The sequence below is a fragment of the Letharia columbiana genome, assembly GCF_014066305.1.
Source record: "Letharia columbiana isolate WasteWater2 chromosome Unknown Sc0000000_s0, whole genome shotgun sequence".
NCBI classification, from domain to species: domain Eukaryota; kingdom Fungi; phylum Ascomycota; class Lecanoromycetes; order Lecanorales; family Parmeliaceae; genus Letharia; species Letharia columbiana.
The window spans coordinates 1,681,013-1,707,462 of NW_023501036.1; the positions used below are offsets into that span (position 1 = coordinate 1,681,013).

Sequence of the window (26,450 nt, forward strand, 5' to 3'; positions counted from 1 at the left end):
GATATTATTCGATGATTTTGGTCCGGAACGACGAGGAGGAGGTGTTAGATTGTGGTGTTGCGATGATTTAGAGGGGGGAATGATGTGGGAGAGATTGCCGGGAGGATGGCGTTCCATTTTGTGATGGTGTTGGTCGGCCTGCTGGAAGCGTCAATCGCAGCCAAACGCGAGCAAGATTATTGCCTACCCATCGAGTGGAAGCTTCGTTGGCGGAGTACTTTCTACTGAGATTTCATCACTGCAGCTACGACTACTCATGGAAATTCTTTCTCTCATCATTGCACATCAATATTTTTCATCTATCTTATTTTTTTATCATAAACTGACTATTACTCTTTGGAATGCGTGATCTTCTTTTCACGTACTCTTATCCAGCGGGCGCATGCTTGTTTCATGGGGGGCAAGCTGAGTAGTACGTGCCCTTGATCCAATTCATTATTGAGCCTTATCCTTGTCCTTAGCTCCGGCTCGCTTTCTCCATTGCACCAACCAGATGCGGCCTACATTCACCAAAATTGCCCCTCGCTGCCGCTTTGCCTGTCCTACCACGCATATATGCACGGATGTCATCGGGGCATACTTCTGCCTCCATACATTCATTGCCCTTTGTCGGCAATTCTTGTCCCATGTGAGATTTCATCTTCGCTCTCCCCTCCAGGCCGCCAAAGCCTTGATTACGACGACACCTGCAGAATAACGACATGGATTAATTCTACAACGGAGCTAAGGCAAGGTATGCCCTTCCCAGGCTATCTAATACATTCATCATGTGGTATAATCACCGTACTAAACCATCCCAAGTCACTTCCTAAACGCCGCCGCCGCCCTTCCTATTCTGATCCAGCAGCAGCCTGGGCTTGATAAAGCCTTCGTCAAGCTGTGTGAACCACGCCGCTTGTTCTTCTGATGTGCCAGAAAAGAGTTGGCTGAATGCTCCGGTGGCACTCAGATCGACATCCCCGCTTGGCGGGTGGTTCGTTGCGGCAGGAGATGATCCTGCTGCTGCTGCCCGAGGGTCACCCCTGGTTGGAGACGCTTTTATTCTTGGTGGCCGAGTCCGAGCTGCTGGCGGAAGGTCACTATCAGAGTATAGATCTTCCTCTTCGCTGGGCACATTGTCTCCTCGAGCCAACAAAGACTGACGCGCGAACTCGGCTTCCCTCTCCCTCTGACCGACAGTAGAGTTGTTGCGGGATGTTGGTCTGTTTGGAGGGCTGACGCTGGGTGTCCCACTACTATATCCAGACTCCGCACCTCCATTAACGCGGAGACCGTTCCTATCAACTGGAACACCGCTGCCCTTCCGTGGCTGTGGCAAGTAGCCCACTGCATTGCCCGCACTTTTGTAGTAGGTACCATTTGTAGCTGTTTCGATGTCAAATTCGTCGTCCGAATCGATCTCTTCGACCACGCCAGTCCGAATGCCCATGATCTCGAGCATGCGGGCGGTAGTGCCGCCAAATATGATGACGGTGAGGACAACCACCACAAGAACCGTAGCCTGTAGAGTGGGACCATTGGCTCCAGTTAAACCAGCAGCCAAGGCCACCCCGACAGCACCACGTAGTCCAGCCCAGAAAAGCATTACTTGATACGAATAAGGGAGCTCATCGGCCACATCTTTCCCTCTCCGTCTTGCACGGTAGCGGATGAACCAGTTGATGGCTCTCGAAAGAGGGAATACCGCACACCATCTTGCCGCGCATATGCCGATGATGGCAATGAGAATAAATAAGGGCTTGAAGTATAGTGTCGTCTCCGTGAACAAGGTCAGTCCGAGATAGATGAAGATAAAATTTTCTGACAATTGTGCAAGTGCTGAAAACATGTATTTCGTAGTCAATTGTGTACGTCGTGACATGTTGTAGTACGCATAATGTTTCAAGGTAATGCCACAGAACAAAAGGCTGACGATACCTGGCGAATATTTAGCATTGCCACCACAAGCGACCATCTATGTTTGTAGCCTGCACGAACCTGACATCATTGCTCCATTGGCAAAGTAGTAGCTTGCGTATGCGATCAGGATGATCAGACAGCTCTCAATCTTGGGAAATCGGCGAACAAGGGTAAATTTCAGTAAGAGGGCCGTTCCAATGCCGACGATGATTCCAATGATGAGACTCCCGAAAAACACCAGGAAGAATATACCAATAGCCTCGAAGAAACTAACGATGGTCAGAGAGCCGCCCCTATTGCCGTCCGGCTTATATCTCTGTGCCGTGTCGAAGATGACGATGGCGATTGCATCGTTCAAGATCGACTCTCCAAAGATGACGGTGTACAGCTTTGGGTCAACCTTGTACGTGTTGAAAATAGCCAGAATAGTGACTGGGTCCGTAGCCGATAACGTTGCCCCTACTGATATTGCCTCCACGAAAGATATCTGGAAGCCGTCAAGAGGTATCCGTGTCCACAACCACAAAAACAAGCCTAGCACGATAGCTGAAATGAAGGTCCCCGCAAACGCAAATGTCAAGATAGTGCCGATGTTGCGGAAAAAGTTTGCTTGATGTAGTTCGTATCCAGAGGCTAGGATGATCGGAGGAAGGAGTAGGTTGAAGAAGAATTGGTAGTTAAAGCTGACGGTGTTTTGGATGAATGTTCCCTCGGTCAACTTTATTATCAGACCGGCGCCCATGCCTACACAAGGTCAGTCGACACATTACTTCAAAGCCAATGGCTGCAGAAAAAGTCCCACCAGCAAAGATTGAGATCACCGTTTCGTGTATTGCTTGTATCTTCTTGTGCTGTAGCATATAACTGGCAAACAAAGCCAGTATGAGCAGCATGATCAGAATGAACAATGCCCAGGAGGAGAAAATCTCCTTCTGTCCAGCCTCCGGCTCTGTAGAGTCCCTCTGTCAGCCATCCAGTCGTTGGCCCGACGCCGAGAGTCCACTCACCGCCATCTTCCGGATCTGCCTCATCGTCGGCTTGTCTTTCTATACGAGTCGGATTGTCAGAGAAAGTCCAGCGTTCTGTAGGGGGTAAGGCATCATACTAAGAAGCTCATAGACGGCGTTGCCCATGAGCGAAGCCATGCCGACGAAGTGCTTCTTTTCCAGGCGGCTCCCGGGACGAACGCATCTGCCTCAGCAATCACGGCAAGGCAACCTGTGTGACGGTAGTGATACTACGAAGACGGGAACACATCATCTGGCGAACGTCTTTCGATGGTTACTGAAGCTTCGCAGTGAGGTACTTGATCTACGCCAAGACTTGTCGCGAGAATGGTAGCCTTGGCGGGACTAGAGGTGTTATACAATCCGATAACCGATAATATGCACCTCGCGGCTACAACAAAATTCCCTAGCGGACTTAGGAACCACAGCCACAACCTGCTATTATTTTATTGTCCTGCGTGAATACAGGACATTCTTGCATTAAGTATTTGCTCGATGTCTTGAGGCCTCGAGGGTGATATCTTACTGATGGCTTTGATGATCTGCGCTAGTGCTCACTCCCGCCCCAGCCCCACCAAAGCGGGACCTCCGACCTCAAGCTTCGAGGCTGGCTGTTGACATTTGGCCTTTTTTACCTACATGTCCCTGTACAGTCTCGCAAAGATAGATCGCTCGCCCAGGCTAGAGACATCTCTCGCTAGACAGCTGCCTGGGAATCCTTTCTTTACCAGAACGGGCGCCTGACTTGGTCATTCAGCCCAAGTGCAGAGGAAACAGCAGACCATGGACCCATTCAAGAATTCATAAGACCCTCTTGGATCTTGACCACAAATCAATTCTCGTCCGAATCGACAAGTGCTTCGATTATACAAGGCTCCCACTTTCGCCTTCTACCGCTGCCTACCTTTTCCAAACCATCACGGTCGAAGCGTCGGGTTTCATGGCACAGGATCCATCAGCATCGCGCCCTGTCTCCAGACTGTCGAAGGAAAGCTCTCGGCAGCAAGGAACGACCGAAAGTCATGTCTCGTCTCCTTTGAGTTCTGCGAAAGACCGAAGTAGGCCAGGATCCCTTAACTTGAATGAGAGTTCGCCTCTGCTTTCACCACAGCGGTCCCAGGATGAGCGTGGACCCGAGGACCGCGGTACCTCTCCAGGACTATTAGACTGGAACGAGGGGGAAGAGGAGCAATCTAAGAGCACATTTTACCTCATCATATTGACCTTGGGCATCGGAGGGTGAGAGTACTCTACCCATACCCTGTCAGCGTTCTATAAGAAAAATTGAGTACTGACGGGATTGACACAGGCTACAAATAGCGTGGGCGACGGAGCTGTCCAATGGCTCTGTAAGTACAGCGGCCCGATCAGACGGGTCTTGTGTGCTAATAGATATGATGAACAGCCATATCTTCTTTCACTGGGCATGAGCAAGTCTCTACTCGCTTTCGTATGGATTGCTGGGCCGCTCTCTGGTACTCTTGTTCAGCCGTACATCGGGATCCGAAGTGACAATTGCCGGTCACCATGGGGGAAGAGGGTACCGTACGTGTGATCCGGAGCCATTCTCCACAATGTGTACCAAAACCTGAGTCGCAAGACATAGTCCAGGAGCAAAACCCTCCTTCCACTCCTGCACCTGTCTCCGAACTTAGGCTTCTTGCCTCGAAGAAACAATGCTGACTCCGAAATCTGCGTAGGTTCATGCTAGCAGGCGCATTGGCTACGGCAATTTCCCTTCTATGCTTGGCCTGGGTACGTTGTACATTTTGACGCAATCCTTCCCCATTTATGCCGTCTTATGAACCTCCAATTATGTCTCAAGAGTTCTCTGCTCCAAAGACATATCTCGCGATCCTGAATTTCTCCCGAGAGAGTCATGCTGACTCCGAAATCATCAAGACGAGGGAAATCGTGCACGGATTTCTCGGGCTTTTCGGCGCGAATCCAGAATCGCATGGTGTCAAAGTCTGCTCAATCATCTTCGCAATCATCTTCGTATACGTATTAGATTTTGCAATCAATACAGGTGAGTTCTGAGTCACATCTCTCGATAAATGTCGCTAACATTCTCTAAGTTCAAGCGGGCGTCCGCGCCTTCATAGTTGACTATGCACCAACGCATCAGCAGGAGGACGCCAATTCGTGGGCTGGCCGAATCACTGGCATCGGCAACATTCTAGGATACATCTCCGGCTACGTGAATCTCCCAGAGATTTTCCCCTGGCTAGGCAATACACAATTCAAGGTTCTCTGTGTCATCGCCAGTGTCTCCCTCTGCGGCACGATCGCGATCACCTCTCTCTACATCCGCGAACGCGATCCTCGTTTTGAAGGCCCCCCTTCCGAGGCTAACCCTGGGATCCTCAGCTTTTTCCGCCAAGTATTCAACTCGATACGTCGACTTCCCCCCAGAGTCGCAAAGTGTGCGAAGTGCAGTTTTTCAACTGGATGGGCTGGTTCGGCTTTCTATTCTACATTACAACCTGGATCGGTCAATTGCATGTCAACCCTTACTTCGCCTCACATCCCGACCTCACACCAGCCGAAATCGACAAAGCTTGGGAAGACGCCACGCGGGTTGGCACATTCGCACTCTTGATATTCGCCATCACCTCCTTCACCTCCAACATGCTCCTTCCATTCCTAGTCGTTCCCTCCTACCACGCCCCTCCTCCCAAGACTCCTTCCACTCCGCCGCACCACACTCCAGGGACACCCGGTACCCTCTCCGCAAGTACATATTTCTTTCCATCCGCACCTTCACCATCTCCAACGCTTCACGCCCGTTTAAGCCGCCTCTTGGACCTTTGCCAGATAAAATGGCTCACCCTCCGCCGTGCCTGGCTACTCTCCCATATTCTCTTCGCCCTCTGCATGGCCTCGACGTTCTTTATCTCCACCCCGACTCAAGCCACGGTCTTGGCCGGCGTCGTCGGCTTGCCATGGGCTCTCTCTTTGTGGGCCCCTTTTGCTCTCATAAGCGCTGAAATATCGAAACGAGACAGTGAGGCCCGGCGGGGAGGCCCCAACCCGAAGAACAAGCCAGAAGATCAAGCCGGTGTAATACTCGGTCTTCACAACGTCGCCGTTGCAGCTCCCCAAATTGTTTCGACATTGGTGTCGAGTGCCATCTTCAAACTCGCGCAGAAACAGAGAGGAGAACCCTATGATACTAGCGTAGGGTGGGTACTCCGGTTTGGTGGACTAGCAGCACTGGTTGCGGCGGTCTTCACTTGGAGGATCAGGGAAGACGCGGAGCCGGTTAAGGGGAACGGAAGAAAGCGGGAGGGAGGGACCGGGGAAGAGGAGAGAGGTTTGAGAGATCATCAGGATGGGGAAGCGGTGTGAGTTGGAGTGGGATGAGCCAAGGGATTTTGGACCCGGGCATTGGACAGGCTTCACAGACTCGATACGGTGCGTGGCCTGTGGTGAGGGAATCTATTCGATACCAATTTTGTCGGCCTAGGCTATCTCGATGGCAATATGCTCGATCACTAGGAAATTAATGAAGGGCGATACCCTCCGCTTCCAATGCCGTTTGAAGGGGCGTGTCCGAACTCCCCTTCCAAAAAGAACCCCCTCTCCAATTCCTTCGTATGAGCCAGAACTCCAAGAAATCCCTCTCACATCAAGCCTTGCAACGACGGTCCATCCCCCTTCCATCGCGGAGATGATACACCGATACCCCCCCCCCCAAAATCTCTCTATCCATCTACTGCACCCCTCTCTCTCTCTCCCCCTCCCTCCCCCCCCCTCCCCTCCCTCCCTCCCCTCTCTTCTCCCTCCCCTCCCCTCCCTCTCTTCTCTTCTCCCCTCTCTCCCCCTCTCCCCCTCTCTCCTCTCCCCTGTCTTCTCTTCTCCTCTCTCCCGGTTTCCTCTCTCCTCTCCCCTCTCTTCTCCTCCCCTCTCTTCCCCTCCCCTTTCCTCTCCTCTCTCTCTCTCCTCTCCCCCTCTCCTCTCCTCTCCTCTCTTCTCTTCTCTCCTCTCCCCCTCTCTCCTCCCCTCTCTCTCCCCTCTCTCTCTCTCTCCCCTCTCTCTCCTCTCCCCTCTTCTCTTCTCTCTCCCCTCTCTCTCCCCCTCTCTCCCTCCCCTCCTCCTCTCTCTCCTCTCCTCCCCCCTCTCTCCCCCTCTCTCCCCCTCCCTCTCCCTCTCTCTCTCTCCTCCTCTCTCTTCTCCTCCCCTCCCCTCCCCTCCCTCCCCTCTCCTCCCTCTCCCCCTCTCTTCTCCTCCCCTCTCCCCTCTCTTCTCTTCTCTTCTCCTCTCTCCTCTCCTCTCCCCTCTCTCTCCTCTCCTCTCCTCCCCCTCCCCTCTCTTCTCCCCTCTCTTCCCCTCTCTTCTCTTCCCCTCTCTCCTCTCTCTTCTCCCCTCTTCTCTTCTCTCTCTCTCCTCCCCTCTCTTCTCCTCTCTCTCCCCTCCCTTCTCCCTCTCTTCCCTCCTCCTCCCCTCTCTTCTCCTCCCAGCACCCTCCCAGCACCCAGTCTGCACACAAGCTCTCACGCTGCTCTCTGAACGCTTTCGCCCACTTGGGGCCCCCCGGGGAGAGGGGGAGGGGGAAGGGGGGTTTGTGGATATCCTGGCTGGATGGATGAATGAATGAAATGTGTCTGTCTGTCTATGCGTTGGATCGGAGACGGGTGTTGGTCTTATCAGTTATGGATGGATGGGAGGGAGGGAGGGAGGATGGAAGGATGGAGGGAAGGATGTGCGCGCGTGCGTGTGTTGTGGAAGAGGGAGGGAGGGAGGGGGAGTGTGTCTGTAAGAAAGAAAGGACGGGGGGAAAAAGGTTGGTATTTCCTTTCCGCCATTACAACAACGTGGTTCGACTTCGCCATCTATGAACATATCGATCTCTTTCCAAAAAACCCCCTTGGGCAAGAAGCCGACAAGGCCAAGGGAGGTGTCTAGTGCAGCAAGACATGGAACCAATCATGGCAAGGATTGCTTCCCGTTTCCACCGACGGCCGACCCGCCAGATCTTACTCTACAATCCTTTTGTTCTCCGACCGACCCGTCTCTCTCCGACACCATGCGTCGTTCGGGTCTAGCATGACATGCGTAATACGTACATTGAGGGGACCGCAAATGCAAGCTTCAGCTAATCAGCTGAGAGGGATGGGCTTCCACCCATGATAAAGCGACTTTCAACGGAAATTAGAATTAAGGAAACGAGCAAGGGAATTCGTGACGTCGTGAGTATGTAACGAATAACGGTAGAAGGCGCATGCTATACAGCAACCAACGCACAGGCATCTCGACGCGCTTTAGATCTGTTGCTGTAGCATATGCTGGGTCGATATCATTTGAGGAGGCGCCATGACGTGGCCTGTTCCCATGCCGGTGGTTGGTATTCGCATGGAGGCTGCTGTCATATTGGTCATTGGGCTATTGGTCAAACCATTCGTCAACCCATTCGACATGTAGCTGTGGTCCGGCGGTGGTGGAGATTCATCATCGAGTACCCCAAATTCATTCTCCTCGGCCTCAAGATCTTCGTCGCTGTAGGCGCCCACTTCGCCATCGGGGCGGGCTTCATGTGTGCGGCGGTGTCTGCGGAAAGGGTTAGTTCGCCCCCAGAATGATCATGAATTGGACATGCGTAATGCGTAGACTTACTGAGCAAGGTTATCAGACCGTGAAAAAGCCTTCTGGCAGTGTGGGCATACGTATGGTCGCTCCTGAGTATGGGTTCTCACGTGTCTAAGCGCCGGAAAACTGTCAGCGGTTGCGGAAATTAAGGGGCAACTGTTCACAGATTTTGTCCCCCACAGGGGAAAATTATTTGGGGGTACATTCCCAGGGGTTGTCAACGTCGAGGAGGGAAGAGAGCCTATCAAACGTACCTTTTGAGATGTTCTAATCGCTTGAAAAGACGGCCACAGGTGGGGATTGGGCACGAATGGGATTTGTGTGGGTAAGGACCCAGCTCCATCAGAGTCGCACTCCGGGCTCTCCGTACGGGTCCAGGCCTATCACCTCGGGCAGCTACCGGGCTGTTGTCTATTGAACTGGATATGTTCTCGGCCTGATACCCGTTGTAATTGTCTTGTGGCGGCATCATGCCCAGGTTGTGTGGCGCTGGGCTACCTTCCAGAGTGGGCAATGGCGTGGTATGACGGGACATTTGCTCCAACATCTCCTTATGCTGCTGCACCATGTTGGCGTAGCCATTGGCCAAAGTCCCCGGTTGTGGTGAATTATGTTCGCCATCTCCCTCTTCTGGCCCAACTGAAGCGGACACCGACCGGCGAAGATCGCTCTGACGGTGTGGTGCGTGGGGCATGGCAGCAGTCGCAGTAGCAGTAGCAGTAGTGTTTGGGACACCGTTTGTCACGTTCGGAGGGATTGAAGACCTTCGTCTCCTCTGCTTGTAGGTAGGAGATCCCTCAATAACGGAATAGACGTTACTCGAGGGGTACCTCTGAGTGGCGTTGTACTGGCCTCCCGAGAGGTTGGCAGTAGGCAAATGCATCAAGGGATTGTAGTTTTGAGAATTATCAGGAATGGCTGTGTAGAGACCAGTGTCCTCGTTGGCAATGTACGCTGGCTCCGCTAGATTTTGTGCATGCTGAGGCGGAGTGACAGGCTCGAACGACATACCTCGCTGGCTGTAGTCTTCGTATTGCGAAGAGACGAAGGAAGGGGCTGGGGAGTATTCCATGTACGCGGGCATGGATGTGTGACGTTGGTGCACTCGTGTGAGCGGGATGCCATTTCGATCGTACTGCAGCTGTCCATAGTCCTGCTCACGCTTTATGAAGTTTGTTGCAGCGGTAGAAGGCATGGACACTTGAGAATAAGCACCCATAGTTTGCGGTAGATCTTCGGTGACCGTGGGCATCGAGCTGGGGACCATCTGTGGCGGGGGCATCGAGTCCACTGCACGCAGGACTGGCGAGGTCGATTGCGAATATGCCGAACTAGCGTTCAAGGATGAGGTGTTTGCTTGTTGACTCTTTGTGAGCTGCTCGAACAAAGACTGCGAGGAGTCGAACTCGAATGAAAGAGCTGGTTCATTGACTGCCATTGTAGTCGCTTCCTGGTTCATCTTCTCCCTCTTCAAGTCTCTTTCCAACGCATCGAGGAAGAGTCGGTCATGTGGCACGCTGTACCAGTAAAACACCTTCTGCTTCTTTTGCGTTCTGATACAGTTGTTCTTGTACATGAAGTCGAGGAAGGGGCTCTTTGGCTCCTCGAGCGATGCATCGGTGCCAGACTTGAGGTTGCGCAGATCTGAGAAGATACCCTCCTCGAACTTCTTCGGATTTTTCACTGGCCGTCCGAAGGCTTGGAATCGGAAGGAGAGACATCGCACGATATCTGTACCGGAGATGTGAAACAAATTGTTCCTGCACGATATCAGGACTGCCTATCGGATGCTGGACCAGGGGATCAGGCTTCTTACCATAAGACACACGACACATACTCGCCCGTCGGCAAGAGGAATCTTCTAATATATTGATCGGGGGTCCAGTCCACGGGTGCAGAGATGAGAAAGTATTTGACTGGCAACGGAGTTAGCCCATGTCCGCACAATGCCAGCAGCATGGATCGCAGAGCAGTGCGCCCAGCTGTCACCTTCTTGTATTCGGATACCAACACGAGGGGATGCTTACGATTATCGACCTGCTGCAGTGCGACTTGCGCATCTTGTGGCAGACTCTGTTGCGCTGCATCAGAGAGCATAAAGGTTTCTGGCTTCTGCGGCGGCGCCATTGCCGTTGGGTTGTTTTGAGAGTACATCGACATGGCGCTGTGTCACCCCGCAGCTGGCAGACAATTGCTGTGATCCCCTTGCGAAGAAAGTTTCGTCGTGGGAGGAGGATGCAGGAGGTGGTGATGTGGGCGGTGCTTGTGGCGGGTCACTCGCAGCTCGCAGCTCGCGAAAAGCAGTGTCAGGCAGTGGAGAATTAGATGGTTAACGGTGTCAGGGCAGTTTGGAGCGAATGTAATGAATCTCGTTCTGCAGGTACCGGCCTCGAGAAGTTTGGAAGTGACGCTGACACGGTTTGGTGGGAAGGTTAAAGGCAAAAGTGCAGGGCCTGCCTGTGCTGTCGATTTCGCCTGTTTCCAAACCTTGCACCGGCAAGGCTGATGAATGAATGGGCAAGCGAAAACACTGGCCTGCGGTTGTTTCACCGACCTAATGGAAGCCTCAGAATGAAGTGTGTGAGAAGCTGTAGCGACGGGAAGTGAGACGTGAGAAGAGAAAATGGGCGCACAAAGGTAGGATCTTTTTTGGAAGGTATGTTTGGGAACGAGTAAGGGAGGGGGGAAGCGCTGGGTGTTTTAGAAGTTAAGAGGTTGTGTTTGAGAGTTGTCAAACGGGGCCTGGCCTAGAATTCGGTTAAAAGGGAGAGGGGGGGGGGGGGGGAAAGACTAAGGGAAGGCAAAAGATATGCTAGGATTCAGGTTGGGATTTGTGTGTGTGCAAAACAAGCGCCAAATTTACCGGCGGGGGGCGGAGGGCACCTCTACAAAAAGATGAGCCGGCCGAACTAACAAGGGGGCCCTAAGGGACTAAGGTACTTTTGGATCATCATCCTTGCTGATCCTCAAGCCAGTCGCCAATAAAGTATTAATGGACTGGCCCAACACGGCCACTCTATTTACCATCTCATCATCTTCTTTTTTACATCTTCCATTTTCTACGCATTGATCATTGCATGAATTCATTCCTCATGACTACCTTACGGCATGTACTCGCGCAGAGTAAGTCACGGTAGCGGCCCCAACGACAATGAATTGTGCGAGAATGTTTTGGTTCGTGGACTGTGCGGAAATGAGCATCTAGGTGAAAGGCTAGAAGCAAATGCTCACCTAAGGCACAGCCATGCCAAAAGCCGAAAATAATGCCAACTCCAGCTGACAGGACGACATCCTGCAAGGCGCTCCTCTCCACCTGTGCTCCAAGACATTAAAGACAAAGACTGTAGTCCAGTAAGGGTTTGTCAATAATCATGCCTTGCTTCCACGTGAAGCTGTCCTATCCATCACGACGTTCATGAACATTAAATAGCTTTCCTCGGGAACAGGCTTCGTCGAATCCTCCGGTTCTACGGAGAAAGTGGCTTTGCCAAACGTGGGTCATCGCTGTCGACAAGTCACTCGTCCAGCGGCACGCCAAAGGAAGGAGGCGTGGTACCTGCTGCAAGTGATTGGTTTGAGCTGGCAAGTGCAAATCTAAATTTGGGCGCTTACTGTCTTTCCGGTTAGCCCGCTTTTCGAGAAGGCTCTCAAACTGGTTTCAGATTCTCACCCAAGATGGCGTAATGGCCTCATAAGAAAAGTGGTCAATCATCATATGGCAATCTTCGAATTGACCTTGACTCTGCAATCTGCAATCAAACCTGGCGGGCAACAGTTCTCCAATGACTATGCTGACTATGCTGACTATTTCCACAAGTTGAGGTCATTGTTCTGCACGTCCCGCAACTTACCACCTAGTGACTGATGACGCCTGTCCACACAGCAAAGGGCGATCAGAATCGGATCCCACCACGGCACGCTTCTATACAAGCGTGCTCTGTCGGCTCAAGCACCGCCCTAGACGACGTGACCGATGGCAACTGAATTATCGCTAAAGCAGCAAAAGAAACTTGCTGGCCCTCGGTTAATGATCCATCGGACGACCCGGCCCCATCTGCTACCAAAGAACCCTGCGTCCGCGACTCGGCATGCTAAATTGCTGCAGTATAAATCATGCATCATTCTGGTGGCGTTGCGTCGTCAAAGCTACGTGGTCGGATAGACCATAGAAGTCTCCCTCTTGCCGTCCCAAACGGAGTGGGACAAATCTCCGATTGGAATGGCTACGTACATTACTAGACCTGTCTCGCGGCAATCTGTAAGCCACGTGTGAACAATAATGCACTTCCCTCCACGAAAGAAGGGGGGCCGTACTCATAATGTTGGCATTGTGTTTGATGGGAGAGAACTTGGGCAAACGTAGTATTGGTTCGGTTGCCAAGCTTGAGAAGGTCCACATTGCATTTACGCAAGGCTCCATGAGTATTGGACCTGGTACTATGAGATTGATGTTGCATAGCACGTGCTGAACTGTGCACCTTTGGTCCCAGGTGGATCTTCACCGCAGCGGGAAGAACCAAGACATGTAGTTCCCCGCGGTCGTACTGGGCTGGAAGAGCACGAATGGGAGACGGCAGTTTGATCGACGGCCTGAAACCGAAGATAGGCGCGCCAACGCACTTGCGCAAGAAAGATTTCCACATTGGGAAATTCGAATACCAACACACTTGACCACTTGTGCTTTGCCAAACTACTAATATGCTTGTGATGCAAGAGAAAGTGCAAAAGCTGAACTCTGATGTTAGGCTAGTCAGGAGCTGCTGATTGTTGATGGGCTTGGCCAGAGGCCTGAGCAATAAACAAGTCTACAACATACAAACCTCCTAAAAGCAGTAACCCCAAGCTGGACGTCGATCAACAAGGAAGACAGGGCATGCGATAGTATGAAACCGAGTCCTACCACCACCCACAAGGATCCAGTCACCATGTATTAAATTTTCCGCTGGCTGGCTTCCGGCTATAGACGACAACGTCCGAGTCCACGCTGCTTCCAATATCGACTCTCGACCTGCCGTCCCGCTGTCAAAAAGATTGTTAATACCTATGTACAAACCCTCTCCGGTACCTGAGCCTCGGAGGATCCATGCACGCTGGAGAGACGTCTGATGGTCAGTCGCTCCGTCGTCGCGCGAAGCTCACTCGTGGAAGGAACCGAGAAGCGGATCCACTAATGTGGATAACCATGGTGGATCTGATTAGTAACATTGCATTTGTTTCTTTATTGTAAGCTACTCTTCCGGGACTCTGTGTCTTCCCAGCGCAATTCGACATGCCGTATAATAGCTCTTTGCTGGAGGCGCTTTTGCCCGAATGTTGATATCACAACGGGGGTCCTGCCGTTAACCTCCAGCCACGAACATGCTGGGCGCCGACTCTGGATATGTACAGCGTTACTCTCTTCCCTACCAATTAAGATTGCTTGACTCCGAAATTCTCGTTAGACGTAAGTCAAAAGTGCCCACAGTCGTAGTCGTGGTAGTTTCAGATGAGTTATTAATGGCTGAAACCTCGTATTTCGGACGCCGCACCGATGCGCCAAACTCTATAGCCCAGGACATCTGTGTCTGTAAAGCCGACATATCGATAAGCTACCTTTTGCGTCTTGCACTCTTCTTCGGCCCCTCAATATCAGCGACGTCTTTCTTACTGAGCTTCAACATCCCTCTTTGAAACTTGCCAACGCTAGGCGCACCTATGCCCCTCTGTCTGATGGCGTCGCTCTTCTTTTTGCTTTTGGCTGCCTTCTCTAGGATGATACCGTTCTCTTGTGCTTCTCGTCTTCGATGCTCTTCTCTTTCTGTAGCTTTTGCAGTAATTCCTCTCCTCTGAGCAAGTGGCATCTTCTGCTGCGCAAAGACGGATGTTTTGGAGCCCATATCCTGGAGTCGCAGGTCCAAAGCTTTATGCCGATTTTTACCGGAATGTGACAGCGAGGATTGTGGGTCCAGCAAATGAGACTCTTTCAGCAGCCGCTGCAGAGCTAGATCTTTTTTGAGATTGGCAGCGTCTGTGGATGACTCGTCATTCTCTGGTGATCTCAGGCCATTTCCGTTTCGCTGTAGACGCTACCTTTGTAACCGAGGATGGAGGTTTTGCACTCTGCGATGATACATATTCAGCGTAGTATTGGTGGACGACACGACTTGCGCTCTCACCATGAATGTTCTGAATTCGTCCTTGGAAACATCCGCTTTGGACGGTGCAGAGGTAGCGTGGTGTACAGTCTCTGCATGCTCTTCGCCGTGTTCCGAAAATCCGTCCCAATCAGACTCGATTCCTTCGTCAGTCGCCTTGGTATCGAGCTTATGGACTAACGGTGGGTGCGCAGAGGAGCCTGGCAATGGTTCAAAGGTGGACTCGAAATGTTGCCGGAAGAGAGCTTGCAAATTGGTGGAGTCTTCGTCCGCAGGAGCTTCACGGCTAGACTCAAGATCAGTAATTTGATCACGCCGCTTCCTTTTGCCCAAAGCTGGTGCCATACTTCGAAGTTGATATGTAGCAGCTGCAAAAAAGGAAGAAACTTGCTAGGCACGGAAGAATGCGGAAAAAAGTTTCTCCGGATCATTCTAAATCTACAAGTACAACAATTCGTCCACCAAATTGTGCATCCTACCTTGCTGCAGTCTAGAGTGATGACACGATTCAGACCATGCATTGACTTGCATTCTGGTCAGGTGAAGCAGATTGTAGGTGGTACTCTGAGTAAGAAGGCCTCCGATCTCAAGACGAACTATGTCTCCAAACTTCCCTCAAGTCATTATGCCCAACTTTACAGAGATAGCGAACTAAGTGGTGCGCATGTTATCATGCTGGGGCCCGGAAATGAGACAGCGGCGCAAGAAGCCCTATCAGCGTGGCCAGGCGCCTTGCAACTAGGTGGGGGTATCAACGAGACAAATGCAAAGCAGTGGATCGAGAAAGGTGCGGAGAAGGTAATATCGTTTTCTTTTGATGAATGCCTATTTTCATTTGGCTGAGGTCGCTCGGTAGGTCATTGTGACATCTTATTTGTTTCCAGATGCCAAATTCTCTATGACCCACCTCCATGCAGTCCTGCATGTGCTCAATCAAGACAGAAGCAAGCTAGTCATTGATTTGAGCTGTCGAAGGCAAGGCGCCAAATGGTCCGTTGCAATGAACAAGTGGCAGACTCTGACCGATATGGAGCTCGATGAAAGTAAGTCCTAACTGTTGCCAAGACTCCCCCGTGTATACTTACAGACTCTGGCAGAGTCTATAAAGCTACTCGAGCCTTTCTGCTCAGAGTTTCTGATACATGCCGCTGACAATGAAGGCTTGCAACGCGGCATAGATGAGGAATTGGTGGAGAAGCTGGGACAGTGGTGCACTCTACCAGTGACTTATGCCGGAGGAGGGAAGACAATGGATGACTTGGACAAGGTTAAAAGGCTCAGCAGTTCCCGGGTAGACCTGACAATTGGAAGCGCGCTGGACATTTTCGGCGGACAAGGGGTCAGGTTTGAAGACTGCGTAGCATGGAACAAGCAACAAAATACAGAATGAGCTGCAATAACAAAGAAAACCGGACCGTATGCCAGCTCTGAACATTGCCTCTAGGTGGGTATATGCCCAAGGACCATGCCTCTCTTGAGAACCTTCCTCGTGTTATCCGGAACATTGCCTTTGAATGGGCAATGCTTCTTCAGACCACACTTTTCTTTGGGAATGCTTGAGCGATTGGTCCTGTCCTCATGGCCACCTTCGATGGCCCTGTTGTGGACCGTTTCGCCAAGAATCTTGCCTTCGCTAGCTCCTAAATCAAGTTTGACCTTTGCCTTCATTCACCTTAGAGATACCTGCTTCGGTGTCTATTTTAGCTCAATCGAATTGCAGTCAACCCAAAATCTGCCTTTCGGTCAGACTATGCATCCTTAAATTGCCTATTTCGGTCGTGTCAGCCCACTGTTTTGAATAGATTGCTGCAGCTTGCGGCCCACCGTTTTCCATTTCCTAAGCTTTTAATTATGGTTTGGCCCAAGGAAACAGTCGGATCATCCGGAGCTAATCGTTGTTAGCGGAATCAGTCCCGGCGCGGCCCTTAGAGCTGGCCTTTGAGTTTGATATAGTCGTTTTTAGTTTTTCGACTTTTCACAAATCATATCGACTTCAACCGACGGTCACATTTCCAGCGAGGTTCAACATGAAGAGATGATGTACTATCGTGTATGTTCGAGGTTGTGACTTCCTCTACCTTGCACTACACCCAAGAGAATTTTTCAAGGTGTGCTATATGCACGGTCCACTTGGTCGTGACTCACGGTCTTGACTTATGGGCTTGACTCATGAGCTTGACATGGTATATCTATAGCACACATATACACTCCATAGAATAACCAATCGATTGCTCAAGAATAAGAAATACTGCTCGCAACCCACTCACGATGGCAGGAGTAGGTGAAGAATGCTTTACATTGCCAGCAGTGACAACATCCAATTACACACCCAAGGGTAAATTGAAAATTTCGCCGGCTTAAAGACATATGTCATCTCCTCTACCTCACCAACTCGTGGTCTAGTCGCCGCATGCGATGTCTTCGGCTTCCATCCATCAATTAGCCAAGGCGCAGAGCTGCTGGCCGATGCTGTCGTCTCAATGCCGGATTTCCTTCAGGGCGGACTCCCTCTTGACGCCCACCCAGCAGATACAGAGGAGAAGAGAAGCATTCTGATGCACTTCATAAAAACAGAGCAGACCCGCCACGGCATACAGCGAAGCTTCTTGATATCCAAAGGAAGCAGAGGAGAAATGGCCTAGCATCAAAGGCTGGGGTGCCTACGGCTTTCGTTGGGGAGGAAAAGCTCACTGCACTTGCTTCTGGTCCTGGCACACCGTTCAAAGCTGCGGGAAGTACTTCATAGCCAAGGAGGACGCTGAGAAGTTGACGATCTCTTACATTTGCTTGTTCTCGAGTCAGGATGTTCACTGGTGTAGATGGCGGAGTATGGGAAGGCATTGAGGACAGGAAAGGGGAATGAGGTTGAGAACTATGCTCCTATGCAGCATGGCTGGATGGTAGCAAGAGCGGACCTTAAGAAACAAGATGGGTTGAAGGAGTTTGCGAGGGGGTACTCGTAAGCAGGTGGCGAACTTTTTTGCGAAGCATCTCTAACACTTTCTCGGACCCGAGAGACCAAATTAGATCACAAAGACGAAAGTTTCGTCATCAGTCTTTGGCACTGCGTGACTGAACTGCGCGATTGGTTGTAAGATCACACGAACGGAGGATGTCGACGTCTGGAACAGAGGTGTGTCTCAGGATTCGGGTCCAAGCCATCCCAGCAGCCTTCTCTTGGTAGTCAACCGCCTTCGTGAAAGGTTGGGGGGGTGGAAACGTGCTGGTCGGATTGAAACGGTACCAAACGGTACTAGCGTAGCACAGACATCTGTCTTTCTTTAACACACTCCGTGGTTTCACACTCAACAGCTTACGACCCGGGCGCAGCTTCAACTGCAGGCAACATCATCATCACCATCCTTATCATCATCTTCTTCATCTCCATCATCATCAACAGGAAATAATATCATTCCTACTTTGCTTTCCATCTCTCCTCTCATTTGCATCGACTACTAAGATCATCCGACCATATCCCAGACATGGCGGCCAATACAAGCAAAGACCAGCCGCCTGCATACACAAACAAACCAGGACGATCACGGATTGCCGACCGGTGACATCGCAGGACCTTCCACAACCCTAGCTCGCAAAACTTATCACTCGACCCGCGCCTCAATGCTCTCGCATGCCGTCTCTCGAGGCAAATGTACGACACTCGAATACCTTGAACTCACGTTCTCGGTCATGGTTCTCTACCAGGGCAGTCTCGAGCCTGTTGTCCTTGCAATCGACGAGGATTATGACACGTTACTCCAGGACTTCCACCACATATTCGTCAATCCAAAGATAAAGGAGAGGATGAAGAGAGAAAACACAAGGATGGGATTGATGGAGATTGTCTGGTGGAAGAAGTGGGGCGGAGGCGCGCTGCCGCCGTATGACTCTCTGGTGACGTGTGGCAACATTATTGCTATGTTACGGCATCTGAAGTCCAAGAATGGCATGGACTACATTTCTATCCACTGGCTTTGGTCCCGGTTCCTCACGCTGCTCTTCCTTTCTTTGTTTTCTGGGTTATCCGTGCTTGCTATTTGGTCAACACTGTCCGGATCCATCTCACACCGACTATCACAACACTCTGCGATCATGCAGGTTGGACAAGGAAGAGGTTTTTCCTATCTGGGTTAGCAAGCAATTCTGTGCTGGCGTCCATTTCTCACCTACGCACCACTACGAAGCACAACAACCCAATCAGGAACTCCATATCAAGGGCGAAAGGCCCGTCATAGCGTATGTCACTGTACATACAGACCATGAAAGAAAGCTTCATCCCTGGTCATGTGCCATAACATTGTGCAAGCCGTTTCTCAATTGAGCGCTGAAACAGCCTACGTAGAGGCTGATGGACCTTCGAAAGGGTATCTAAAACTTGAGTCCTTCTTTGGAAAAATCTTGCAGAGGGGTAGCTGTAGTAGTAAAAGTGCTACCGCAACGAGTCTTCGCCCATAGTAAGCCACCACTGCTGAGATAGCATCTACGGACTGCCAAAGGCAGAAGTCCATCCAAAGCGTGACGAATAGCGAAGGGAAGGCAGGCAAGCTGCCAGAACAGGTGGCAATCGTTGATGTTGACTTTAACCACATTTCAGGACATCTGAGGCATCAAAGCGACGCTCTTAACAATGGGCGAATAGAAGCAGTATCAAAAGGAGCACACTGTAGATGACAACATTATATATTCGCATTCATCTTTTCCTTAGCAGCGCACCAGAGTGCCTCAAACCTTGGCGTCTTGGCACCCTGCCCCAAGCGGCGAGGCGACGACACTGTTCCGCCGCACTGGCGGCACACCTCACATCAGACACCCAGCGCAGCATCCTCGAGCCCATCTCACGATCTTTACCATCGATAACCTCGGCCCCAGCCAACTGACCGCAACTCCATCCCCGTTGGCGCTCGCCATCCCCTTATCTACCACCTCGCCCATCATCATCATCGATTCGTCACCATGAAGCCCGTCGTTTCCGCCCTCAACGCGTGGAGCTGGTGAGCCTGATCTACTTCCAGCTATTGAGACCAGGATGGGACTGATCGTGGATCGCGACACAGCGTTGTCGTCTCCGTTTTCGCAATCGTGATCCTTTCTATCATCGGCGGTTTATTCAGCGTATGTCGCCCGCGGGAGCCGGCTTCCCCAGCTCTGTTGCAGACACATGCCAGTGCCCCGAGATGGATACAGATGCTGATAATGGTGTTTTTTCTAGGTGGGCCACCATAGCATGATGGGCAGCACGAAGGACCCAGCGGACGGAAAAGCGGTGGCTGGCTCGGTTTTTGCGGCCGTGGTTGTCTACGCGGTATGCTACACTCCGGCGGAGCTTTCGAATGGGGCTTCGGTTCTGGAACATGATCTGCTCCAGTGGATAAGAAGTAAGCTGATAGGTCGGGTCTAACATAGGTCTTCCTCGTTTTCTGCGGATTCCAGGCATATTTACATGTACGGCAAAGCAAGAGGGGTGCTATAACACTGAATTAGAGGCGTGGGAGGATTACATGAGTGTGCGATTTTGAGGTGTAGGAGTCGGCGTTCTCAAGGCTATGTGGTTTCTAGAATGACCCTCTATCGACGTAGCCCGTTGGACGAAAGTCTGTGGGATTGGCTCAGAGAACTGGACATATGGAACAAATATGCTTAGACTGCTCGTCTATGCTCCAGGTTCTGCGTGCTTATGCACGTTCCTATGCTCCATTCGCCTCGCTATGCCAGATTCCGATTCCAGGAATGCCTTGATAACCGAACTCCAGCGACGCACTAACTCCAGCCGAAGCTCATGATGCGTCATTCGTCTTCGCATTTATAATACTTTCAACGGTCATACCAGTCGTCGATTTCGTCGCTGTCGTCTGTGCTCTCCTTTTTCTCTAGCATCTTTGACGCATAGGGACCGTCGAGTGTACATTGGGTTGTAGGCTTTTCATCGTCAATACGCAATCTCAATCGTTGTCATCATTGCTGTCGTCCTCTTGCATCCCACCTCCAAGGATCTTACTCATATATGGCTGTCCTTAATCAGTGATTACTTCATTCACGTTTAAAAAAAGGACTTACTCCATCGAGGGTATATCCGAGCTTCCCGTAGTAAGATCGTACACCAACGCCAGAAATTACACTGATCTTTTGACTCCCGTGCTCGTCTCTCGCAATCCTTTCTGCCTCCTCCATCAGTAAAGTTCCGTATCCTTGATGCTGGAACTTCCTAGGATCTCTCGAATGCACTGGCACCGCCAAGCCGTACACATGCAGCTCCCTTACCAGACTGGTAGGTTGAGATTTCAGTTCCGGTCGGAACGTATGCGTGCTACTGCACTTTCGCAGTCGTAGCAGTGCAATCAAAATATCTTGCTTCGGATCCTCATAAGCTAGGAATGTCTCCCAACCTCCGTTGGCAGCGTAGTCTCTTCGTACTAGCTCGACCTGAGAAGGGCGAATCTTGTTCTTGACCTCGTTGATGCCTACCTCGCGTGTTCGGACGTCTCGGCAGGTAGTGCCAAAGTCCTTCATGCGACTCAATGCGAGTTCTCGAAGATTCCCATTCTCGACACCAGACGTTACCAAGGGCATTGGAATGTCTCGCTGGACTCGGTATATTCGGGTCCATGGGGGTACGAGGGCTAGAATCCTAGCTACCAGGTCTATTAGTGCGTTAGGGGTGTAGTTCTTGTATCTTCCTGTCCGCCATAGCTCGTACAGTCCGGTGCCGCGAATTACCAAGGTCGGGTAGATCTTGAGACCGTCGGTACGGAAGTCTGGGTTCTCGAAGTATTCTCGGAATTGATCAAGGTCCCGCTCCATACCCACATTTGGCAAATCAGGCATCATATGGCTGACGACTTTGAAACCTGCATCCTTTGCCAACTTGAATGTCTCTGCTACCGATGCAACAGTGTGGCCTCTGTTGGTATCTCTCGCAACGTCCTCATAGAGTGATTGAACACCAATCTCCAGCCGTGTGCACCCGTACCGAAGCATACTGCTCAGATGCGGGTCCAAACAGTAATCAGGCCTGGTCTCAATCGTAATTCCAACACACTTGATGTTGCTCATTTCTCCAGCTTCCACGGCTTCATCCACATTACGCCCTTGATACCCACTCAGTGCATTGTGCAATTGTGATATGAATTCGTCTCGGTAATCCTCCGGTAATGACATGAAAGTACCTCCCATTATTATGTACTCGACCTTGTCCACACTGTGCCCTAGTGACTTGATCTGATCCACTCGGCCACGAGCCTGCTCAAATGGATCATAGCGAGCTCGTATTGCCCGCATTGACGTTGGCTCGTAGCCAGTATATGACTGTGTGGAGTACTCAAAATCCGAATCAGGACCACCAGGACAGTAGACGCAGATATTGCCAGTATAAGCAATGTGTGGACAACGATGGGGCTTGCACATGACTGCCACAACTGCAATACCAGACGACGTCCGTATTGGCTTCGCGATCAGCTTTGGAAGAATGTATTTCTTGTAATGTTCGGGCACAGCTGCGATTATAGCTGTTAATGGAGGCTGGTTGCTTAGCCTATGTTTCTTTGCCATTTGACCTCTCAGACTGTTTAAATTGAGGTCTTTCTTTGGGGCCGTGTCATCTTGCTGGGCTTCATGATCCTGTATCAAAGCACTAGCAATGTCGGAGCACGCCCGCATGTACCGCTCGTTTTCTGGCGGTAGCTTCTCATTTTTGGATAGCTTGACCTTGGTTACCGCCGGAGCGGTCATAGTCTCTGTGGGCATGATGTCTTGAGGGGCTCGAGGCCGTGAAGTTGAGAATGAGTCGTGGCGACTTGATTTTCGCATGGTTTTATGCAGGGTTCAGATTGTGAGGGAACCGCTAGCGCGCCGTTGGACCTTCACTGCGAGGGACCCCATCTTTCCTTACCTGATACACCTATTATCCTAGGTACCTGTTGGTCTTGCTATTCGCCATCTCGTAGCGATGCAGGTATTCAGCCGCCGTACGGCTGGCGCCTTGCAAGCTGCTGCCAGGAGGCAGGGTTACTCAACTGCAACTTCAGGATATGCCTCAACAGCAGAGAACCTTCGCATAAACAAAGAAACCAAAGTCATCTTCCAAGGCTTCACTGGCAAGCAAGGAAGGTGTGTCATCGGGAATGTCAAATTGGCTCTAGTGTCTGCTAACAGTCGCACAGCTTCCACGCCCAACAGGCGATCGATTACGGTATTGACTACATTTAAATTTGGGACAGAACATGGGATTGACGGGGGGACAGGAACAAATGTCGTCGGTGGTACAAATCCAAAGAAAGCCGGAGAGACACATCTGGGAAAACCGGTGTTTGCCAAAGTCAGCGATGCTATCAAAGAGACAGGAGCAACTGCATCCGCGATCTTCGTCCCGTGAGGAACCTTTTTGGATTCTATCTATACTCTATGCAGCGATCATAAGACTGTGATAGTCACTGACAACACATCAGGCCGCCATTGGCCGCCGCAGGTATCGAAGAAGCTATCGAAGCAGAGATGCCCCTTATTGTCTGCATTACTGAAGGAATTCCCCAACATGATATGGTCCGCATCACCGACATCCTGAAAACCCAAGGCAAAACCAGATTGGTAGGACCCAATTGTCCCGGTATAATAGCTCCGGGCCAATGCAAGATTGGGATCATGCCAGGCTTCATCCACAAACGAGGACGAATAGGTATTGTCTCACGGTCTGGTACTCTCACATATGAGGCCGTCAATCAGACAACACAGGCTGGCCTTGGTCAATCGCTTGTCGTTGGTATTGGAGGGGATCCTTTTTCAGGCACAAACTTCATCGACTGCCTCAAAGTGTTCTTGGAGGATGAGGAGACAGAGGGTATAATCATGATTGGCGAGATTGGCGGGTCTGCCGAGGAAGATGCTGCAGACTTCTTGAAAGCAAATAACACATCAAACAAGCCTGCTGTAAGTTTCATTGCAGGTATATCCGCACCACCGGGGAGGAGAATGGGCCACGCAGGTAGGTTGATTCTCTATCTCTAACCCTCATAATCCATACTTACCCTACTATCAGGTGCTATCGTGAGCGGAGGTAAAGGAGGCGCAGATTCGAAGATATCTGCATTGGAGGCTGCTGGGGTCATCGTTGAGCGCAGTCCAGCCGCTCTCGGCAAAACATTGCATGCTGAGTTTGTAAAGCGAGATCTGATTTGATTTTGGTGAGAAGAGCTTCCCCATTATTCCCTCCATTCGTCTCTCCTCGGCGTCCCTATCTATGTATCTAGCTAGCTGTTACGTCTTTCTCAAACCTCCCATCCAGATACTGTACTGTCACGCCTTGCTCGATATACTGCGTAGACCCCGTTTCAACCATTCTGTTTAGGAAAATCGGTAAATTTAGATCAAGAGCAGTAAATGTCACGGAAGCAACATGCAATTGTAGGTTCGAATCTCATTGCTGAGCACAAATGCACAGTGCGGGCCTAGTGCAAGAACGTTTATCAAGGTTAGATCTGCATGAGCCTCCATCCACACCATCAATTAAGATGTTATCCGGGATTCTCATCTTCAACCAGAAAGGCGAGAATCTCATCTTCCGCGCCTTTCGAAATGATTGCCGTCCACGGCTCGCCGACGTCTTTCGCATCCAGGTTATCTCCAATGCACAAGTTCGCTCTCCGATCCTCACCCTCGGATCGACGACCTTCAGCCACGTCAAGCATGAGAACATATATCTGGTGGCGATAACCAAGAGCAATGCCAATGCGGCGCTGGTGTTCGAGTTCTTGTATCGACTGGTGGGGCTGGGGAGGGGCTACTTTGGGAAGTTCGATGAGGAAGCTGTGAAGAACAACTTTGTGCTGGTCTACGAGCTCTTGGATGGTGGGTGACTTCCACTGGAAGAAATAGTCTACAGAATTAGGTGACTGATGTAGATTTCAGAGATCTTGGACTTCGGATATCCTCAAAATACGGAGACGGACACATTGAAGATGTATATAACTACGGAAGGTGTCAAGTCGGAACGAACAATGGAGGACTCGTCCAGAATCACAATGCAGGCTACGGGCGCCTTATCGTGGCGGCGATCAGATATAAGGTATCGAAAGAACGAAGCTTTCGTGGACGTCATAGAAGACGTGAATCTCTTGATGTCAGCTACAGGAACAGTCCTACGAGCGGATGTCAATGGCCAAATTGTCATGCGTGCCTATCTCTCCGGAACCCCCGAATGCAAGTTTGGGCTCAACGATCGGCTGCTGCTAGACGGCGACAGCCTCTCTGCGCCCTCAGGAAATACAGCAGGTACTAAAGCTACGAAAGCAGCCGCAGGCAGTGTGACGCTTGAAGACTGTCAATTCCATCAATGCGTCAAGCTGGGCAAATTCGATGCAGACCGTATCATCTCTTTCGTACCGCCAGACGGCGAGTTCGAGCTCATGCGGTATCGAGCTACAGAGAACGTCAACCTGCCCTTCAAGGTCCACGCCATTGTCAATGAGGTCGGCAAGTCGAAGGTCGAGTATAGCATTGCCATCAAAGCCAACTACGGTAGCAAGCTCTTCGCTACTAATGTTGTAGTCCGGGTACCGACGCCGCTGAATGCTGCAAGGATTACGGAAAGGGTGTCCCAGGGCAAAGCTAAATATGAGCCAGAGCAAAACAACATTGTTTGGAAGATTCCAAGATTTTCAGGACAGAGCGAATACGTCCTTTCTGCAGAAGCGTCTTTGACTTCGATGACAAATCAGAAGACTTGGAGCAGGCCACCGTTGAGTTTGAGCTTTTCGCTTTTGATGTTCACGAGTTCGGGTTTATTGGTGCGGTATTTGAAGGTGTTTGAGAAGAGTAATTATGGGAGCGTGAAGTGGGTGCGGTATATGACAAGGGCTGGCAGCTATGAGATTAGGTACGTGCTAAGCTTGGACGCTGGCTATCATCTATGGGTATTTGAGCTAACATTTCTAAAGGTTCTAAGAGGCCACCAAGAGTATCAGCATTGGGAACTGTTGAGGCGTTGCATAGCGCGGTGTTGGCGGCATAGTAATTGCGAGGCTGGGCCGTATCTGTACAGTCAGTCTCACAACAATACACGTAGCATAGGCCTCGGGTCTGGGAGCGTGCGAAAGGCACAAGTATCACCGAAAAGAAACTACGTGTATTTCTTCTATTCACCTTGAAGAAAAGGATAGAAATGGAGGGACATAACGTCTCAGATAGAAAGCTCTTCAATTATCATTCGCTTCCTAACGCGATCGCTATGCTGCAGAGGACCATTTCTTCCTGATGATGCCTCACGATCGTCCGCAACATGTTTAATGCAAGAACACCCATGATCTGCTCGACTATGGCTTGACACGCTCCTGTCCTTTCCTCCACTACGCCCTTTGGATACCCCGATCTCCTTCCATTGACATTGCCTCCGAACAAATCCGTTCGTTCGGTGTAAGTGGATGAGATCGCTCGAGGTGTGTGTGGTATTGCCGGCGAGATGTTTAGGAGAGTCGTAGAGCGTAGATCGAGTAGGTGGTGTGTTTACTTGCTGTAGGGGGAGACAGATGTTAGCACGTGCACCATCAATTGAAGCTGCAGTGGCAGCCACAAAGACAGCTAGAGGAGAGGGAGATCATACCTGCGAGCTCTCGTCTTTCTTCTCTTACGCTTGAGGCGTCGGACACGCTTCTTCCTCCACTTCGCTCTCATGGTCAACAACTAGGTGATCTAGCAAAAATCGTGACCGTTAGCAAGTGATCCAAGATGAACAACGACGGTGTCTGACTAAAGAATACCCATTGACGAAGCTAAAGGGTTAACCAAGCTTGGAAAGGACACTTACTCGTTGTTGAGATGAGGGTTGATGGTGATGAAA

The 26,450-nt window shown here is 50.9% G+C and overlaps 13 protein-coding genes across 13 annotated transcripts; 8 read left to right on the forward strand and 5 right to left on the reverse strand.

The window, feature by feature from the left end:
- Positions 1-808: 808 nt before the first annotated feature.
- HO173_000453 (uncharacterized protein) lies at positions 809-3,044 on the reverse strand (the record flags this gene model as incomplete). Its single annotated transcript, XM_037302402.1, has 5 exons — positions 809-1,917; positions 1,978-2,643; positions 2,702-2,848; positions 2,907-2,945; positions 3,005-3,044. The coding sequence occupies 5 exons, from the start codon at positions 3,042-3,044 to the stop codon at positions 809-811; spliced, it is 2,001 nt and encodes a 666-aa protein (XP_037170981.1).
- Positions 3,045-3,846: 802 nt separating this feature from the next.
- HO173_000454 (uncharacterized protein) lies at positions 3,847-5,508 on the forward strand (the record flags this gene model as incomplete). Its single annotated transcript, XM_037302403.1, has 6 exons — positions 3,847-4,145; positions 4,216-4,255; positions 4,312-4,451; positions 4,607-4,661; positions 4,809-4,935; positions 4,985-5,508. The coding sequence occupies 6 exons, from the start codon at positions 3,847-3,849 to the stop codon at positions 5,506-5,508; spliced, it is 1,185 nt and encodes a 394-aa protein (XP_037170982.1).
- Positions 5,509-5,537: 29 nt separating this feature from the next.
- HO173_000455 (uncharacterized protein) lies at positions 5,538-6,257 on the forward strand (the record flags this gene model as incomplete). The annotated part of the gene is made up of 1 exon (XM_037302404.1): positions 5,538-6,257. One exon carries the CDS (start codon positions 5,538-5,540, stop codon positions 6,255-6,257), a length of 720 nt encoding a protein of 239 aa, XP_037170983.1.
- Positions 6,258-8,170: 1,913 nt separating this feature from the next.
- Positions 8,171-10,655, reverse strand: HO173_000456 (uncharacterized protein; the record flags this gene model as incomplete). The annotated part of the gene is made up of 5 exons (XM_037302405.1): positions 8,171-8,456; positions 8,523-8,606; positions 8,750-10,255; positions 10,312-10,411; positions 10,523-10,655. 5 exons carry the CDS (start codon positions 10,653-10,655, stop codon positions 8,171-8,173), a joined length of 2,109 nt encoding a protein of 702 aa, XP_037170984.1.
- A 3,428-nt stretch (positions 10,656-14,083) lies between these two features.
- Positions 14,084-14,371, reverse strand: HO173_000457 (uncharacterized protein; the record flags this gene model as incomplete). The annotated part of the gene is made up of 1 exon (XM_037302406.1): positions 14,084-14,371. The coding sequence occupies one exon, from the start codon at positions 14,369-14,371 to the stop codon at positions 14,084-14,086; it is 288 nt and encodes a 95-aa protein (XP_037170985.1).
- Positions 14,372-14,516: 145 nt separating this feature from the next.
- HO173_000458 (uncharacterized protein) lies at positions 14,517-14,974 on the reverse strand (the record flags this gene model as incomplete). The annotated part of the gene is made up of 2 exons (XM_037302407.1): positions 14,517-14,594; positions 14,651-14,974. The coding sequence occupies 2 exons, from the start codon at positions 14,972-14,974 to the stop codon at positions 14,517-14,519; spliced, it is 402 nt and encodes a 133-aa protein (XP_037170986.1).
- Positions 14,975-15,127: 153 nt separating this feature from the next.
- HO173_000459 (uncharacterized protein) lies at positions 15,128-16,019 on the forward strand (the record flags this gene model as incomplete). Its single annotated transcript, XM_037302408.1, has 3 exons — positions 15,128-15,427; positions 15,486-15,672; positions 15,727-16,019. The coding sequence occupies 3 exons, from the start codon at positions 15,128-15,130 to the stop codon at positions 16,017-16,019; spliced, it is 780 nt and encodes a 259-aa protein (XP_037170987.1).
- Positions 16,020-16,897: 878 nt separating this feature from the next.
- HO173_000460 (uncharacterized protein) lies at positions 16,898-17,271 on the forward strand (the record flags this gene model as incomplete). Its single annotated transcript, XM_037302409.1, has 2 exons — positions 16,898-16,964; positions 17,033-17,271. 2 exons carry the CDS (start codon positions 16,898-16,900, stop codon positions 17,269-17,271), a joined length of 306 nt encoding a protein of 101 aa, XP_037170988.1.
- A 1,045-nt stretch (positions 17,272-18,316) lies between these two features.
- Positions 18,317-19,152, forward strand: HO173_000461 (uncharacterized protein; the record flags this gene model as incomplete). The annotated part of the gene is made up of 3 exons (XM_037302410.1): positions 18,317-18,609; positions 18,725-18,862; positions 19,104-19,152. The coding sequence occupies 3 exons, from the start codon at positions 18,317-18,319 to the stop codon at positions 19,150-19,152; spliced, it is 480 nt and encodes a 159-aa protein (XP_037170989.1).
- Positions 19,153-19,579: 427 nt separating this feature from the next.
- On the forward strand, positions 19,580-20,107 carry HO173_000462 (uncharacterized protein; the record flags this gene model as incomplete). The annotated part of the gene is made up of 4 exons (XM_037302411.1): positions 19,580-19,617; positions 19,681-19,738; positions 19,836-19,928; positions 20,030-20,107. 4 exons carry the CDS (start codon positions 19,580-19,582, stop codon positions 20,105-20,107), a joined length of 267 nt encoding a protein of 88 aa, XP_037170990.1.
- A 458-nt stretch (positions 20,108-20,565) lies between these two features.
- On the reverse strand, positions 20,566-22,429 carry HO173_000463 (uncharacterized protein; the record flags this gene model as incomplete). The annotated part of the gene is made up of 2 exons (XM_037302412.1): positions 20,566-20,631; positions 20,681-22,429. 2 exons carry the CDS (start codon positions 22,427-22,429, stop codon positions 20,566-20,568), a joined length of 1,815 nt encoding a protein of 604 aa, XP_037170991.1.
- A 139-nt stretch (positions 22,430-22,568) lies between these two features.
- HO173_000464 (uncharacterized protein) lies at positions 22,569-23,794 on the forward strand (the record flags this gene model as incomplete). Its single annotated transcript, XM_037302413.1, has 5 exons — positions 22,569-22,729; positions 22,783-22,811; positions 22,864-22,990; positions 23,068-23,600; positions 23,655-23,794. 5 exons carry the CDS (start codon positions 22,569-22,571, stop codon positions 23,792-23,794), a joined length of 990 nt encoding a protein of 329 aa, XP_037170992.1.
- Positions 23,795-24,126: 332 nt separating this feature from the next.
- On the forward strand, positions 24,127-25,558 carry HO173_000465 (uncharacterized protein; the record flags this gene model as incomplete). Its single annotated transcript, XM_037302414.1, has 3 exons — positions 24,127-24,463; positions 24,524-25,490; positions 25,552-25,558. The coding sequence occupies 3 exons, from the start codon at positions 24,127-24,129 to the stop codon at positions 25,556-25,558; spliced, it is 1,311 nt and encodes a 436-aa protein (XP_037170993.1).
- Positions 25,559-26,450: the final 892 nt, after the last annotated feature.